Consider the following 19,407-nt stretch of genomic DNA (forward strand, 5'->3'; position numbering starts at 1 on the left):
GGACATTAGCCCGACTCCGAGTACAACGACTTGGTTTAACAAAAATAAACAATATTTTGTTGCTTAAGCTTATGTATTCAGTCATTATTCATGGTATACTAAAAATCCATGTGAAAAAATAACTTCTCAATGTTCTCAGGTCATATTTATATGTGATTAAAATGTGATTAATTTCGAATAATTAATTACAAAGCCTTAATTACAAAGCCTCTAATTAACTGAAAGTTTGAAATAGACCATGGTAATTTAAATTGATTTAATTTATATTTTAAAATGTAATTTATGTAAATGTAATGCAACACATTTATAAATATTGTGTTTGATGACATCGATTTTTTTATTATGTAAGGTTTCATGTAATGTTCAAAACACAATTGTTAGTCATAGATGTTACAGTATTAGTCCAATATGATGGTTTGTTAACACAGCACAGAATTAAGTGTTCAGATGAACAAACTTTCCATAAAAAAAGCGAGTGGCCCGACATTACATGAAACCTTACATAATGAAAAAAATCGATGCCATCAAACACAATATTTATAAATGTGTTGCATTACATTTACATAAATTACATTTTAAAATATAAATTAAAGCAATTTAAATTACCATGGTCTATTTCAAACTTTCAGTTAAAAAGGTAAAGCCAATCACATTGTCTGACCATGTGCAAAATGTGCACATGTGCAACAATATGCCTGTTTAGCTCTCTACCTCAAATTGGTTTTAGTACATGTGCCTGATTAGAAGAAAATAAAGGTGGCTTTTGATAGATTACCCATTATTCTGTGTTAATATGTGGTATAAATGTATGTACATATATTGCAGGTTGCATTTTTATTAAATATTTGTACATATATTTCATGTATATATTTCCATATAATTTTCAATATATTCTACCATATAGTAAACATAAATGTGACCCTATATCCGTACATATATTGTTAATACATTTTCACATGTCTATTGGAATACAATATGGCGGATATTTATAAATATAATATTGTATATTTTTAAGATATATAAACACATATATTAAAGGTACAATTTGTAAGATATTTGCAGTAAAATATCCAAAAACCACTAGTCTGGTGTTATATATTTTGTCCAGCTGATTACTAACAATATCTATAATGTTTTCAACTACTTGTAAATTATGAGAAAATTGCTGCCCTAAACAGTGACACGGGGCAGTGCAGTCGCCTGTAAATGACGTTAATATCTACGTTACCCTTTGTTACTGCCTTTACTGACGTAAAAACCACATTACAACAGTGTCGTGGACAAATGCGGAAGTAATAGCGTCTGTCGGGCCACTCACTTTTTTATGGTAAGTTTGTTCATCTGAACACTTAATTCTGTGCTGTGTTAACAAACCATCGTATTGGACAAATACTGTAACATCTATGACTAACAATTGTGTTTTGAACATTACATGACACCTTACATAATGAAAAAAAATCGATGTCATCAAACACAATATTTATAAAACTTGATTACTTTACCTCATGTGTAACATGATTACTCGCTCCCGTCTGATTGATGGCCATCAGCGATTGAGTTAAAGACAACAAATCCCATTAGTCTACGCTGCTTCAGAGAGTCAATAATCTACGTCATTGTTATTGATTTGATCTGGCGCCCTCTAGCGGCGCAGATTATACAAATTGCATCTTTAAATTAATGTGCAATATATTAAAAGCAACAATTATTTATATATTTTAAAATATACTGCAATATTATATATAGTATATATAGACTATATGTTTCAACATATTACTCCATATATTGCCAATATATACTGCAATAAATTATGTATATTTAGAATATATCAACATATTACTCCATATATTGCCAATATTTACAGCAATATATTACGTATATATAGAATATATGTATCAATATATTACTCCATATATTAAATAGTATAATGAGATGTATTTACTTAATATAAGAAAATGGCAATTATTGCAGTATTGTCCCATATATTGCAATATATCACTTACACACATATATATATAATATAGTCTTATATAAAATATCATGATATATTACGATGTAAATTGCATAATATACAGTATGGAGACACATGAAATATATTGTCATGTAATATTGAGAAATATATATATAAGGGCTTATATGGGCACTTTAACCAGAGTAGTACATGTACATACCAACCAAGAGCTGACATAAAACCAACGTCCCCAAGTGTGTTTTTGTTTGTGAGGGAAATTTATGGAAATAATGAAAATGAGGGTCTAGACTTTAGAACCGATTTCCTTGTTATCAGAAATAATCTACTCTAAGGAGACTCTTTATTGATACTTTGTGCAAGTCTACCATTAAGTTTGGGCACGAAAACTGTTAGCGTTTATGTTGTTACAGCTGAAGCTGTCTATAGCTCTTATTGAGAATATATGCATACTGCTAATTTGGAAGCAGCGAGACAAGAAGGGTTGCGGATCCAAATGCAGTTTATTCCAAAATAATTAGGTAAAACAAAAAACATGGCATGTAAACACAGGGGACACCAGCAAAACACGAGTAATATACGACATTGGCCAACAAACATAGTGTGAACTGACAGAGTATATATATACATGATAAGAACCAATAACAAAACATAAATAATGAGTAACTATGACAACAAACAAGGTGGAGCATGAATTCAATGAATGTCCATGGCAATAAACATGGGGGCAGAGACACTAATCAACATGGGGAAACAGGGCAGACTAATGGCGCTTTTCCATTGCATAGTACCCCACGGTTTGGTTTGGTTTGGTTTAGTTTGGGTTGGGTCAGCTTACTTTTGGGAACTTTTCCATTGGGTGCAGTACGTAGTATCCGATATCTTTTTTTTCGTACCACCTCGGTTGGGGTTCCAAGCGACCCGAGCTGATACCAAACGTGACGCGAAAACACTGTAGGTCACTGATTGGTCTGAGAGAAGTGTCATCGCTATAATGTAAATATTAGCTTTAGCTTACTGCTAGCTTGCGCTGTCTCAAGCAAACATGTTGTTATCTGTGTTCTGCTATAAGTTTCCAAACACCCTTTTAGCGAGGAAAAACATCCACAGGTTGAGAATCCGGGACACCATAACAGTTTTTTCCAGACTTGGAGTTTGTGGCGGCACATTCGCGACGTGCACGTCCGCATTATATATGCTTAAATGCAACTTGAATGAGGCTCAGCAGAGCGCCGTCGACTGACGCCACGGGTCGGGTGTTTGAACAGAAACTGTCATGTGAGACAGAGGTAACGTTACTGATAAACGCGATGTGCAAACATCTATTTGTGGTGGCCAATTTTAATTTTGTGGCAGACTGAGAAATAAATGAATGGATGGGAATGTACAACAACGCTCTCACGTGTATGATGTCACAGCAGTAGGCAGCGTAAATATAACAACACGCCTATAATCCCTGGCACTGCGAAGTGATACTAAACTCGATGGAAAAGCTAACCACGCCAAAGTGAGGTGAGCTGACCTGACCCAAACTAAACTAAGCCGTGGGGAACTATGCAATGGAAAAGCGCCATAAAACACAGGTTACACAGGGACAGGACACGTTACACATATGTTGATAGTTTATTAAATCCTTAGTTGGAATTATTAGTGTTTTCTTTAGTTGGTCGCTCTACTGTTGGATTTAATGTTTATATTTTTCTGATCATTTTAGCAATGTGTTTAGCCATTTTCATGATCAGCTACAGTATTCTCCAATTATAAAACAAAAAGTGTTTCAGTTTAATTACTTTATTGGTTATACATACTGATACATCAACAATCAGCATATGAAACTCAACCAAGACTCTCAGCATGCATTGCAGTTGTTATGTTTATCTGAATAATTTTTATCATTGTCACCATTGTTGAGGTTTTTTGATACGTGTTGGATGTCCAAGTTTGTCATTAAAGTTTTCTGTTCATGCATTTGCTAACCAATACAATTATGCCAGATATTACTGGTTTAATTTTATAATCTTTTACATTAACTTCATTTTATTACAGAAATATCAAAGATGCAAACAACTTCAGTTTAACTTCAAACATCTCTAGTTTCCCTCTGAGATTATATGATGTACACTGCAGAGGAGTGGAATGCATGGCTGTTGTAAACAAAGTAAGCTGTCTGGAATTTGCCAGATGTTGAAAAAGCAAAGACTTTTAGGACTCTATAGTACATTTACATTCATGCATTTGGCAGACACTATTATCCAAAGCGACATACAGTGCATTACAAGGTATACATTTCTTATATCATTATGTGTGTTCACTGGGTTCGAACCCATGATCTTGGCTAACACAATGCTCTACCACTGAGCTATACAAGAGCTATGAAGTTATAAGACAAAGATTAATGTATTTGGCTCTGATGGCAGCATCTTAAAGGTGAGGAGTACAATGTAACAGTGCATGCTATCAACAGTAAAGCATGGTGGAGGCAGTATTCCTGTGCGGAATTGCATAAGCGCGGCAGACGTTGGGGAGCTGCAATTCATTGAGGACATCATAACTTTCACATTTATGCTAAGCGTTGTAGATTAATCTAAGAAAATACATGTTTAATACAGAAGAAAAGCCTTTTTGAATACTGTTACTATAGCTGGATGCATTTAAATAAAATACAAACCCAAAGCATCAAAATCATATCCACTTCTCCCTGTAATGCCGTAACATCTTCCTGACTTTACATCAAGTTTCACAGGCTCACCCAGTAACATAGACTTGACAGAGGACACTACTTGTTTACCTGTACTTCTTGCAACAACAAATTTCAAACCCCTCAACTTTATTTTTTTATTTGGTCACAGAGTTACAGCTAGCATTTTTTTATTATCCTCAAACACAAATTCTTCTTCTATAGTTTATTTTCTGTTACCAATTTTAATATTCTGGCCATTGCTGAAAATCAACTGGATGGTGGACAAGGTGTCATGCTGGTAAAACAGAGGACATATATTTAATCTGTAAGAAATACAAATATTATGATAATATAGCTGGGTAAATTTTAAACAAAAAATATGCACAGACCTTTTGGTAAGAAATGCTGATCCCTTGAATGTTGTATCTTATCTTTATTTACCACTGCCTTTCCTACCCACAATCACAGGATAACCTGAGAAATATAAAAAAATAAAACAGTGTTTGAAATATATGTGTGTAATTGCAAATAAGTAACAAATGTGGAGATCAAATTTACCTGGAGACAGTTGAACAGAGACAGTATCACTTGCTTCACTCATTGCCATTTTACCCACTATCCTGTAGCAGATCAAGTACTGCTTTCCAGACTCCAATGCAGTCAGAGTAAAGTTTTCATCAGTTGTGTTTTTGACAAGCCACTCTTCTTTTTCTTTTTCTTTTAGTTTTACCTCCTTGTATTCCACCCTGAACTGCACTGTTTCTTCACTTAGGGGCTGTAGTATCATGGACACAGTGTTTGCATTGACGCTCCTCACTATGGGTTGGGGTGGTTTGGGCGTTGAAGGCTGAAACTGTTTGTTCATCAGATTGCCTTGTTCATATAAATAGATGGAGGAACCTGGACTGGAGGGATCAGAGATGGCAGAAATAGTAAAGCACATTCTCGTTTTGTCTTTATTGGCCTGTGAAAAGCGTTTGAAGTTAGACAAGTTCTCTCTCATCTTTGCAACGATGTCTGGCTTTTTGAACCACTTTGGGAAAGATGGCAAAGCTTTTTTTTCATCTTGCTCTTTAAACCCAGATTTCAGGAATGCATTCAGAGTTAGAAGATATGGGTCTTCATATTTCAGACATGTCAAGGCCAAACAGACCACTACATCAATATCAGGATTAAGGAGGATGGTTTTCAGACCATTTGAGTCTTTAATTTTGATCCCATTTACAGATTTGGTGTAGGAACTCAAGAGGTTAAGTTCAGACTCTGTGTCATCTAACCACTGGTTAAGCCTGTTGGCACAGAAAGGGGATTCGTTGTGAATCTTCAGGATCTCTTTCAGTGACTGCTCGTTTTCTCCACCTCGAATAGCAGGCAAGACTCTGCCCAGTTCTTTCTCTAAAACCAGCTTGTAAATGCTAAATGAGCTTTGGAATGTGCAAAGCCTCTCTTTAATGTCATGGAAAACATGTACCAGTGTATTTCTGAACAGGTCATTGTATCTTCTCTGTATTCCTTCCAGCTCATTCATTACAGTTTCAATGTTGGACACCCGAATTGTGCTGATTTCTCTCTCCAGACGAGCTGCTTTTTCATTTAACAGAGAAAGAGGATAGAGACAGACTTTTATTGGAATCACATTCTGTGGATATTCCTTCAGCAGGGTGGGAAGCTTCTTGTACACGTCCAATGCCTCCATGTATGTGGTGGGAAGATGCCCAACATGGAAGTCACCATGAAACGTGCAGCTGATGTCCTCAGCTTTTTTTATCTCATCCTCTTTCATTTCTACAGCTCCTGTCCCATCAATGGAAAAAGAAGACATCTTCTTGACCATTACATTCAGTTCCCCTTCAATCTTCTGCTTGTTGTCATCATGTGAGAATGTTCGATCAAACACCATGAAGGCCTGAGCTCCGTATAGCACAGATGTGATCACATGAGTTGCAGTTTTCTGGTCAAATACCTGAGGGTAGGTGATATGTCCAAGCTGGGACATAGTGAGCTGTTCAAATCTTGTGGTTTCTTGGTAATACATTGTTACTCTGGACTGTTGGTTTGAGGATTTGTTGTCATACAGATACTTGGCAGATCCCCCAACCTCCACCATCCCACTCATGAAGCTGGCTTTCAGTGAGGCACTTACATTCAGGAGACTGCACTTATCAGAGAGAGAGTCAGCGCTACTTAACTTCAAATCAGTATGAAGCTGTGAATGAGTGTCCACTTCAACCAACAATTTTTTATCCCAAAGAGTAACACCTGAAATAAGAAGTAACAAGAAATAAAGTTAGTCAGGGTCTGTATTTATCAAGCTTCTTTAAGTGCCATTTTAGTTTTAACAGTTAAGAATTTATGAAATGTTCTTCTATTTTAAACTTGGTTAAAAAAGCCAGTTCGGTTTTCTTTTGGATTTCGTGGTGTTTTATTATATAAAAATTCTAGGCTATATAATTCAGCATTTGCTCTCTTTATTGGTTTGGTGAAAGAAGACTGCTGTTTTTATAGTGTTGCTTTTAGCTGTTTACTTTTCAGTCCGTAGCCCGCTACCCACAGGACAGTCTTGTGCAAAATTAACTTACCATGAACTTGAGTGAAATGAAGCTCAACATTAATGGTACACTTTATACCGCAAATTAGGCATACTCATATTTTACCCTCATTTGTAAAGAAAAACTCACTTTCCAATCCTCAAGAAAAATATATGATTTTTTCTTTCCGTTAACTGGGCGATATCTTTACTCATCCTGATGCAAAGTTAATACTGCCTCATCTTAACCGCAAAAATGATAACGAGCTTGTTTACATTTATTTCGTGGTATAAGCCTGTTCGTTTTTATCTATTGTAGGTTGTTCCACTTGTTCATGAATAAATTAAAATAACATGAAGGCAGATATGTCAAATAAATGTGCTTCAGAGGGGTGAGACGCCGGTCTATTAAAGGAATAGTCTACCCTTTTGCCATATTAAACTATGTTATTACCTCAACCTAGACGAATTAACAAATATCTATCATTTTTTAATGCGTGCACTGTACAGCGCGTCGTGAATGTGTTAGCATTTAGCTTAGCCCCATTCATTCCTATGGTACCAAACAGGAAAGCCACCAAACACTTCTGTGTTTTCCCTATTTAAAGACTGTTACATGAGGAGATATACCAGTAAGTATGGTGCCACAAAATAAAACTTTTTTTTGGTACCATAGGAATGAATGGGGCTAGGTTAAATGCTAACACATTCACAACGCGCTGTACAGTGCACGCATTGAAAAAAGAAAGGTATGTATTAATTTGTCTAGTTTGAGGTAATAACATAGTTTAATATGGCAAAAGGGTAGACTATTCCTTTAAGTCACTGTACTTTGATTAACTCTTTCCCAACAGCATTTTTTCAAGAAGTTGCCAGCCAGTGACACCATTTCTTTAATGATTTTCACAAAATTTTAATGCCAGGAATTTTTTTATTTAAATATAAACATACAATATATCAAATGAAGGAACAGACCTTTTTAAACAACAAAAAAACTTTTTTCTATTTTATAACCTCTCAGATATGGGTAGGTTTCTTCAAAAAAACCAAATTAGCTGGATTGTTTCATAAGATAATAGCACCACCTACTGAATAATAGCAGAAATATGGATTGCCATAACTCAATGGCAAGGAAAGAGTTAAACAGCTACCTTCAGTTAAGACACAAGCTACCAGTATCTCCCGAGCCACATGTTGGAGACCCCTGGGCCCGTATTCATGAAAAATCTTATGGCAAAGAGTTGCTCCTTGTGACAAAATTCTAAGAAAATTCTTAGAAATGTGGATGTTTCCCTTAATATTAAAGAAAAGATCCTAGTAAAGAAGGGAGTAATTCAGAAAGCATCTTAACCCTTAAAAAAGGTCTTATCGTCTGAGTATCGACAACTTTAAGAGGCTTTAGCAGAGGCTTTAAGTCTCTTTAGCAGAAGGAAAAGAGGACAAAATGCGAAGAGGGAGACAAAAAGTGTTGCACAAAATGCATGACACTGAGTTAATTGTACCCGACACATTAGATTGTGCATGGATCATGTTTGTGACCAAGCTTATTAGAGACTTGCTAACATCTCAGCACAGAAAAGCCATAACGCCAAAAATATAAGTAATCACTACATTTACAACAGTAACAGATTCAACAACTGGAAAAAATGCAACTATAGACCCCTTCAAGGTTTGTAAACATTGAATGACGATCGGGTGCGCGCGCAGCATGGGGTCAAACTGTTCATACCATTTAGGCTTTATAATTTAATCTAACACGGCTGAAAAATGATGACTTACCTCAAATGAAGTGAGCACTACAAACACAAGCCTCTTTGATATTTGCATTGTCCCAGTCTGCACGTTAATTGCTTGCAGACGCAGATGTTGTATTTTTTTGTTTTTGAGATTGTGCATGAATCGCGAAAACTTAACGGAAGACCTGGTGCGATTTTCACAGCCCACAACGTAAGTAGGCTTTTTTGACGATACCGAATAATACCCAACTCAATCTGCTGTAATGACTTTTCTGACCCCGACATGCGCAGTGTAAACTGCCTGTGACGTGAACCGTGAAGGGGTCTATACAGCAGAGATGATTTGGGTCTGTTACAGACTTCAATAAGCAAAGTGATCACATGAACTTACAGAACCTCGTGTTGATGTTTATTTTCTATCAAATATGTTAAGTATGACATTAACAGCACGGTACATAATTTATATAAATCTTTCAATCGCCCTGTATTTTAGTCTTTCGACACAGGCCACAACAACTTCTCCAGGCTTTTCAGTGTCTGGCCAGACCCATCCAGTCTCTTCCAATGTCTTGTCTAGTTCAGTTCAGTCCAGTTGCTCGTTGCTAATGTGATCTGTCCTCTTGACGGCGACCATTGCTAACTGCTTGAGGGCACGTTCGTTCACTGCCAGCTTCTTCTTATCGGCAGCAGCCAGCAACCAGGGCTCAACCCTGTAGATGAACAGGTGTGCGTGTAGGGTGGCGTCGGCCATGTTAGTGACCTCCTCTGCTATAGACGTGTAGCTGACTCAGGCGGCTCTCTGTCAACGTGCCAGCTCGCGGCTGTTCTTGTGCTCAGTAGTTAGCTCCTGTCCAAGGTAGACGTAGCTGTCAATCTACTCGATCTCCTTTTGGCCAATGTTGATGTTGTTATTGCGCATCCATTTTGTCTTGGCCAGATTCATCTTCAGGCCGACCCCTGGACCAGCCTGGTCAAGCTGGTCGAGTTGCAGCTGCACATCAAGTCACCTTGGTCAAACACAGCTTACACTGCATAATAAAGCTATTGCCTTTCTTGCACTTGTAGACAAAGTGGTTGATTAACTCTTTCACCGCCAGCGTTTTTAAAAAAAGTTGCCAGCCAGCGCCAGCGTTTTTCATGATTTTCACCAAAGTTTAATGCCTTCCAGAAAATGTTCTTCTTTGTGTGAAAAACGTTTCATCCTACCTTCAGTGGTTCTTTTGCAATCAGCTTTTGAATATGGGTAGGTTTCTGCAAAAACACCACATTTTGAGCAAAAAGCAGAGATAATTCCATTTTTGTGACGGACTTTTCATAGAGATCCCATTCAGAGCGATCTTTAAAACAGACACGGACATGCAGCCCGCTTGCCATAGGGCAATACTTGGCGGGGAAGCGTTTTCTCTTAATTGACGAGATATCTCGTCAATGGCGGGGAAAGAGTTAAATATGGCCAGGGGTTTCTTTCATAAGAATTAAATTCAGAGTCTGCATCACTAGCGCCTGTCTCGTCCGTCTCCATGGTTCTTTTTGAGACTTACAGAACAGATCAATCTACAGGTTATTTAGTGCTGTCACATCCTGAAGTTTACTTCACAGGTTTTCAAAATCAAAGTAAATCCGGTTTAAATGTCAGGAGTTCCTGTCGGAACGAAAGTAACAATAAGGTTACTCATGTAACCCTGGTTCCATGAAATAACGGGAACGAGGATAGCATCAGTAGCTTACACTATGGGGGAAACGTCTCGGTTACGGATGGAACCCTCGTTCCCTGAAGGAAGGGAACGGAGACGTCACGTCGTGACCGACGAATTGGGAACTCGCTTAGAGAGACCAATATGCTTCGTAGTCTACTAAAACGCCAATGAACTTGGCATTGAGATATTTGCATAATGCTGGCGCCGCCCCGCCAGGTGCGTATATAAGCCACAGGTGCAAATATGGAAATTAGCTTCATTTCGCTGAGAAAGCCGGAAAGTGTGACCGGCCGATAAACAGCAGGGAGCAGCCCTGTGGCGACGGGACGTGACGTCTCCGTTCCCTTCCTTCAGGGAACGAGGGTTACATCCGTAACCGAGACGTTCCCTTTCAGTCGGTCACTACGACGTCACGTCGTGACCGATGAATTGGGAATCCCTACCAAAACGCCACTGAGGGCTGACCTCTTCCAGTGTCTGTGTAAAGCCCTCCGGTTCCACTTAAGGATAAGGAGAATTAGGTTTTAAGGCAGAAGGCCGGGCACTAGATGTTCCTTTAACCCCACAGTAGTGCCAGCGACTGGGAAGCGCCCTATCTGAGTGGTATAGGGACGCTGCGGAAGCCACCGCCCCGTTAAGGGCTATTGGTGGGCGAAAGTCAACCGTAGTTGAGGTATAAATGACAGCCGTGGCTGTGTAAGCAAAGCAGTGCTCTGCTGAGGGAAACGTGGGCTAGTAGGATCAACCCCACGGAAAAATACTCACAAAGGAACCTGGTGGGACGCAATGTGGATGCCCGAGCCAAACACAGGTTCGCGAGGATGCAGCTAGTGAGAGGCTGGCAGCGGATGCTCCACAACATAAGGGGTGCCAAGGCAGCGGAGGAAGGCAAAACAAATTATTACGCGTTTTTGCCTTGATGGCCTTCCATACTGAGCTCAGTTTGGAGCAGCAGTCGGAGGCTGCAAGCCGACCTGCGAGCCTGTTCTCTGTGCTTCCCCTAACGAGGAAAGGGCACGAGAGGAGACAGGCTCGACACGAACACTAAAATCGAATGAACGTATTAGGTGTCTCCCAACCAGCAGCTCTGCAGATGTCTGTTACCAAGGAACCACGAGCAAGTGCCCAAAATGAGGCAACACTTCTAGTAGAGTGAGCTCTCAAGTTAAATAGACATGGAATGCCCTGCAGATTATAAGCAAGGGCGATAATAACAACTATCCAATGAGACATCCTCTGCTTAGTGACAGCTTTCCCTCTCTGCTGACCACCGTAACAAACAAAGAGCTGGTCTGAGGTCCTGAGGCTTTGTGTGCAATCCACGTAGAGCTCGTACGGGACATAATAAAGCCATGGTTGGGTCCGCCTCCCCGGGGGCAGCGCTTGCAAGCTCACCACCTGATCTCTGAAGGGAGTGGTGGGAACTTTGGGCACGTAGCCTGGTCTGGGTCTCAGTGAGACAGCGGGACCAAACTGAAGGCACGAATCGTCAACAGAGAATGCATATAAATCCCTTACTCTCTTCACGGAGGCCAATGCTAGCAGGGTCTGAGTTTTCATTGATAAAAACTTCAGACTCGCAGACTGCAAAGGACCGAACGGGGGACCTGTAGGGCTTCAGCACCATGGACAGGTCTCAGGAGGAATAGAGGGAGGGCGCGACGCGCGAGGGGTTTAGCCTGCGAGCGCCTCTTAAAATCTAATAACCAAATCATGCTGGCCAACTGATCTGCCGTTAATAAGTGAGTGATGAGCAGAAATAGCGGCGATATTAACTTTAATGGCGGAGGGACAGCCTACCATCTAACCTAAGATATAAAAGCACAATGTTAAGCATTCTCTGGGGTCCTCGCGTTGCGAAGAGCACCAGGTGACGAAAAAGGGTTTCATTTAAGCGCGTAAGCCCGTCTTGTGGACGGTGCTCGTACCGCGTCGATGGTGTTAGATACCGCTTGCGATAAATCACCTAAACCTTGCGCGCGCTCAACGACCATACATGGAAATCGCACAGGTCGGGGCGCGGGTGCCAAAATGTGCCCCTTCCTTGAGAAAGAAAGTCTTCCTCAGGAGAATTCGCCAGGGAGGGGCTGTCGCGAGGAGCATTAACTCTGAAAACCAATTCCTGGTCGTCCAGTACGGGGCGACTAATAAAAGGCTCTCCTCGTCCTGCCTGACTTTGCACAGTGTCTGTGCGATTAAGCTCACTGGAGTGAATGCGTATTTGCGCATCCCCCGCGGCCAGCTGTGTGTCAGCGCATCCACGCCGAGGCTGCCCTCGGTTAGTGAATAAAACAGGCGACAGTGGGTATCGTCCGGTGACGCAAATAGATCTATCTGCGCACGACCGAACTTATTCCAAATTAGCTGGACCGTTTGGGGGTGGAGTCGCCATTCTCCGGGGCGCGCAGCTCGGGAAAGCGCGTCTGCCGCTGTATTGAGCGAACCCGGAATGTGAATGGCACGAAGGGACCTCAGATGCTTCTGACTCCAAAGGAGGAGATGACGAGCGAGATGCGACAGGTGACGAGAGCGCAAAGACCGCCTTAACGGTAAATAACGCCGCAGTCGCAATGTTGTCGGTGTCGGCTAATACATCCTTCCCTCGCATCTCCATAGCGGAGCGTACAAGTCCCAGATATACAGCGCACTGCTCGCGGCAGTTGGGGTGCTACGCACACCCCTGAGACTGCAAGCCCGTCATACGTGGCTGCTCATCCCGTGCTGGGGGCATCGCATGTGCTACAGAATGCCAGGAGACCCGACTCAGAGGCATATCTTGCTATCAGAAATGCTGGGTCTGACCACGGTGTAAAATAGAAATGACACGCAGGTGTAATGGTTACACGGTGTATGCCATTGCGCCACGCTCTCCTCGAGACTCGATCGTAAAACCAATGCTGAGGCTGTCTCATATGAAGCAGCTCGAGCAGTGTCACAGCTGCAGCTGCTGCCATGTGTCCAGGAGCTTCTGAAATTGTTTCAGAGGGACCGCGTACTTCCCTCGAATTAAACCGAGGCAAGTCAGAACTGACTGGTTGCGCGCTCTTGTAAAACACGCCAATTAGTCGATCGAGTCTATTACCATACTGAGAAAAGGATCCTCTGCACGGGGCAAAGTTGCTCTTTTCCCAGTTGACCTGATGACTTAACGAGTGAGATGCTGAAGCATTAAATCTCTGTGTTCGCGCACGTCTGCCAAGAACGAGCTATTATAAGTTGACGTAAACATAAGCAGAATGCGAACAACGCTCTCTCTCTGAGATTTTAATGCCGTGACTAGCACTTTTCATGGAGACACGGGGAGAGAGAGACAGCTCGAATGGTGTACTTAGTATTAATATGTCCACTCCATGAACGCAGAGCGAAAAACGGTCTAAGGCGAGGGGAGATGGACACATGAAGTACACGTCTACAGGTCTATGATGCAAACCGATCTGAATATTGAAATATGAGCCTCGGCGTATCATCCTAAAGGATCACATTAGAAGAGCCGGTGCGTAAATAAATCGGTCGTAACCCACCGCGTATTTTGGGTACTATGAGATAAAGGCTGGAAAAACCCTATCATCATACTCGGTAAGAGGGACCGGCTCGAAACGTCCTTCGCCAGCAGGACATCGACTTTTGCACGCAGTACATGTGCATCGGACGCTTTCACTATAGTGAAACGAATGTCCGAGAATTTGGGGGAATGCCGGTAATTGTATTTCGTAACCGATGCGGATAGTGCGTAAAACCCAACGAGACGGGCTGGGATCTGAAGCGAAGCATCCAGAGACCATACGAAGAGAATTAACGACACTACCGAAGTACCCGCGGTGGGGCAGCGAAGCGAGACAGGTAGGACTGCCGGTGCGTCTGCTGTGACAGCATAAACATCTACAGTATGTGTGTGTGTGTGACACTGACCTGAGCCCGCTGAGGGTGACGGTCGTCTGGTCTCCTCTGCGGAGAGCGCAGACTCCGATGAGGGTGCTGGTGGTCCGGTCTCCTCAGTGGAGAGCTCGGACTCCTCAGGACACCCGCTGGCGATAGAGGAGAGGTAGGGTGAGCAGGTGTACGCTCACGGCTCTCTCGATCCTCCGGAGACCTGGAGAGGAAAGAGGAATGCACTCTTATGTGTGGTTAAGTGGGTACCAGCTGGACAGCCGGTGGAACATATGCAAACCAAGGATTTTCCACCCGACCCTCTACCGGGGGAAGGAGCGAATCACTGTCTCCTGAAGAGTGATCCTCTGCCACTCCGGGTCACCCGTCTCTGGCCACTTAAACTCCCGATTTTCACGGGAAGCGGCTAAGCGGGCGGGGCGAGCTGCTGACGACCGGTTCCCCTACGCTGCCGAGATGGGGTCCGAGGAGGGGAACGGAGGTGGCCGCCGCAGGACGCCGACGGCGAGAGGCAGACTGAGGAGCCGGCGTTGGTGGACCAGGGCAGCTCTCTTCTGCCGGGGCACGACCTAGGAGATCGCCTCAGACTGTGCAGCGGAGCTGTACGACTCCCCAAGCTCGCCGAAGAGGCCGGTCTGTGAGACAGGAGCATTCAGGAAGTTGTTCTCGTCTGCGTCCGTCATGTAAGCCAGACACAGCCAAAAGTGGCAATCCTGAACCACTGTGGTGGACATCGCACGACTGAAGGTCGCGGCCTCCCTTGTAAATCTCTAAAGTCACTGCAACAACGTTATTGCGTGCAGGGCTGAAGCCGCGTCTCTGCATGCCTGATAGGCAGTGCCCGTAACCGGACGACTGTCTATACAAACACGAGAGGGAAGGGTTGGGTGGTCCCTCCAGGAACGCAGCTGCAACGCAACCCCCCGCTCTACTGAAGGGATCCCCGTCCTTATAGCGGCTCCGTTGGTGAGGGAGGTGAGGGGTGAAAGCTGAACGGCCGAGACGGCCGCAAATCACGTCAGCTCTTCGTGCCGTCGGGAAAGGCAGGCACAGGAGGTGAGGACCGTAGAGGCCCAGGGAGCTCCGAAGTACCAATCATGTGGGCGGGACGGTTCGGGCAGAGAGGGGTTAACCCCTCCAACTCTACCGTCTCCGCCGCTCGAGCGGGCACGGCCGCCATCTCCGGGACGACTCCCCCTAGGAGGGAAAAATGGGCACCCCTCCGATGCTGCAGAAGTGACGGGATCAGAAGGAGGTCCAATGGATTCGGCAGAAATCGCAGAACACGACTCTGCAGTCTCCACCGGAGCCTCAACCGGCTGAGGATGAGAAGGCCGGTAGGTGAAGGACGCATCCTCCGTCCTACTCAGCGTAGTGATGCGAAGAGCGTCCTGCGAGCGCTTGACAGCCGCACCATGGCGGCGTTCAGCACTGCAAAGGCGCGGACGTCGTTCCCGTAGAAACGACAGTCGTCTCCGCAATCCAAGAGGGTTATGCTCTCACAGAGAGAGCAAAAGCTCTCCACGAACGCAGCCTCGGAGCGCTCGTGACCGTCACTGGAATCCCTGTACTTCTTGCATCCAAGATCGCACGGAGGAAAAGCTATCCTGAAAAGGACGCTGATCTCCGAATATACGAGAGAGTGGCTGTCTTTAAAAAGACACAGAGCTCTTACGTATCACTCTTTAGGGAAATCACTCTTAGGTGCTCAGCTGATGATGCGCACAGGGAGAGGCAACGCACACACTAAACTCAAAACAAAAAAGATGCAGAGCAGTGGAATACTGCGAGCGTCCGCTGTGTCAGTACTGCTTGTCAATCAACTTCCGCAACCGTTCCCAGAAGAGCAGAGAGTAGCTTCTCAGTAGCAGATAATGCCGGCTTTTGAAGCGAAAAAGCTAATTTCCATATTTGCACCTGTGGCTTATATACGCACCTGGCGGGGCGGCACCAGCATTATGCAAATATCTCAATGCCAAGTTCATTGGCGTTTTAGTAGAGTACGAAGCAGATTGGTCTCTCTAAGCGAGTTCCCAATTCGTCGGTCACGACGTGACGGCGTAGTGACCAACTGAAAGGGAACTCTAGGGGCATGTTCAAGTTCAAACTGATAAGCAACGTTTTGCTATTGAGGCAAATTGTAAAGTGCTTTGGATGGCCATTGGTCTATGAAAGCGCTACATAAATGCAGTCCGTTTACCATCCTTTTGTTTAGTGATAGGCATACCTAATAAATTATCTGTAAATTCTCAGGGCTCTGACGGGGCTGAGCAGGTTCGGTGGTTGCTCGCAATCCGAGCCAAGCTCCGTGCCCCAGAGAAAAAGGAGAGGAGATGCCAATATCAATAGCGTTTTCATGAAGCTGTGTGTAGCTTTGAGCATTAAGCACCCCAACCATCACGCTCGGGGTGGGACTCTTGCTTTCAGCCAAAATTGATACAGTTTCATAAGCATTTTGCCACGCGGGATTAGTGGGGATGTCGCAGCCATGAGATCCAGTATTCTTTGAAATCGTTTGAGGGGGTGCTTGAGTGCGCTTTGAACAAAATCGCTGCGCGTCTGACTGTGAACGCAAGTTCTGGTGTCAGCCATGCTCGAGCCCTGTTAGAGTCGAGCGTCATGCCTAAAAATGAAATGCGTTATGTCAGGGTAAGCAAGCTCTTTTGTATGTTGATTTTGAACCCTAAATTCTCCAAATGTTGGAGTAGAACGGACATGTGCGCGACAATTTTTCCTCTCTGATTGGGCTAAAACAAGTCAGTGGCCAAGGTAATTCAATATGCGAATGCCGTTCTGTCTCAGAGGAGCGAACACAGCTTCCACACATTTGGTAAATGTGTGTGAAACCAGAGATAATCCAAAGGGCAGGACCGTGTATTGGTATGCTGTCCCGTCGAACGCTAATCTCAGGAGCGGTCTGTGACGAGGGGCTATCGGGAGGTGAAAGTAAGCATCTTTCAGATCCACTGATATAAACCAGTCGCCTGGCCGAATTAATGCCATAATTAGCTTGGCTGTAAGCATTTTGAATAGCCTTCTTGAGAGAACGTGGTTCAAAACACATAAATCAATTATGGGTCTGAGGCCACCGTTTTTCTTCGGAACAAGAAAAAGCGGTTGAAAAACCCTGACTCGCTTTGCACTGCCGGGACTGTCTCTATTTTGCTTTTTTGTTAATAAAGAGCGCACCTCGTCTCTGAGGATCTGATCACGATCGTCTGATAACGAGGTGTAGAGACAGCCGTGAAACCGGGGTGGTCTGCAGGCGAATTTTAGCGAGAAACCATTTTGAATTATGTTTAGAATCCAAACCGATATACCGGGATGGACTGCCAAACGTGAAGTTTGACTGCAAGCATTGATGTAATTATGGACCACGGGCAGTGTGTGTGTGTGTGTGTGTGTGTAAGTGTATTGAGCAAGAAATTTGCTCTTTTTGTGAATGTATTTAAAAATGTATATAAATGTATATAAAAAAAAATTTCTCGCTGTTGCAGCAAGGCTGTGTCCAGTGCCCGAGGGGACTGAAACATGCAAATCTTTCGAGGGTGGTCTGGTCAAGGCGGGACCTGAGTCTTGTTTCCTCCTCGCACTCACTTCAAGGAGTCAGCCGCGCTGTGTCCAGTGTTATCCTGGGACGGGACCGTGATGCCTCGGGGGGGCCGCCATGCCATGCTGGGCATTGACTTTGACGTCCGGCTCGCCTCATTGCTTCTGAAGGTGCGCCGGCGGTGTGGGCTTCGGGCATTGTGTCGGGGGTAGTTTTGGACAGCCGACATCAGACGCTAAGGATGCTCGTTTAGGCAGGAAATGCTGCATTGCTTGCAAAGACTTCTGAGCCTCAGTGAAAAGCTGGGTAAAGCCCTCCACACCGGTTGTACAGGCATCCACACAGAGGAGCATGGCCTGGTATACCTGCAGCACTGCCGTCATATGAAGGGAAGCGGCGTGGCCGTTGGCTGTGTAAGACTTGGTCACCAGCAAAGATGTAAGACGACAGGGCTTTGAAGGGTGGTTCAGCTTGGATCTCCAGCCACTGGCTGATGACGAGCAGAGGTGAACAGTCACAGACTCTTCAAGTGGCAGTATTTTCAAATAGCCGCGTTCGTCTGCACCGGCAACCACTAACAACACCTGGGTGAAGGAGCTCTGGGAACAGATGGAACAGACGTTAACCAATCTCCGATTAAAATGGAGTTTACCCCATAACGTCAGCTACTGACGCAATGTAAAGTGAACTGTATTGAAAGGCAACACTTGTTACTTTTGTCCGGCTGCTAATAGTGTTGCATTATGTTAAAAATGTATATTATATTATATTATTTTCAATGATTCCAGTACAACCCACTTCTGCCTGGTTTAAATCACTAGACTCACTAATCACCAAATTTTACTGGAAAAACAAGACACCAAGTATTTAAATGACCACCCTAAAAAAAAACGAAATACAAGGAGGATTAGAAGCTCCACATTTCTCCCACTATTTTCTGGCCAACAGCTTCAAAATATATACAAATGGATTCACCCTACCTTATCATGGAAACATATGGCAAGATATTGAACAAAGTATTTGTACTGATTTACAAATATCAAATTTACCGTTTTATAGTCAGACAATCAAAAAACGCTCATGCTTTAGAGCATCAACAATAGCGGCAGCTCTTACAGCCTGTTGGAATTTTATCAAATCATAAACACGCCTCTTGCGCCATCTAAATACTGTACACCCCATTTGGAATAACCCAGATTTCACTATTAACAGAAAGCCACTTAACTTCCACACATGGGCAGAAATGGGCATCACAAAACTTCAACATATCTTACTTAATAATAACTCATTTTTCAACTTGGTACAGAAATACAGCATCAGGGGTAATTATTTTTTAGAATACAAATTAAGTCATCTGTCC

At 43.3% G+C, this 19,407-nt stretch overlaps 1 protein-coding gene across 2 annotated transcripts in view; it reads right to left on the reverse strand.

The window, feature by feature from the left end:
• Positions 1–2,522: 2,522 nt before the first annotated feature.
• The window catches only part of LOC135744850 (stonustoxin subunit alpha-like), a 49,884-nt gene continuing 32,999 nt past the window's right edge, over positions 2,523–19,407 (reverse strand). For both annotated transcript variants that reach the window (XM_065263228.2, XM_065263227.2), the window contains 3 exons: positions 5,208–6,908; positions 5,039–5,123; positions 2,523–4,944 (listed from right to left, as the gene is read on the reverse strand). In XM_065263228.2, the coding sequence (XP_065119300.1) occupies positions 5,083–5,123; positions 5,208–6,908 (1,742 nt within the window). In that variant the 3' untranslated portion in view covers positions 2,523–4,944; positions 5,039–5,082. The remainder of the gene's footprint in view (positions 4,945–5,038; positions 5,124–5,207; positions 6,909–19,407) is intronic.

Source organism: Paramisgurnus dabryanus, chromosome 3, assembly GCF_030506205.2.
Source record: "Paramisgurnus dabryanus chromosome 3, PD_genome_1.1, whole genome shotgun sequence".
Lineage (NCBI taxonomy): Eukaryota > Metazoa > Chordata > Actinopteri > Cypriniformes > Cobitidae > Paramisgurnus > Paramisgurnus dabryanus.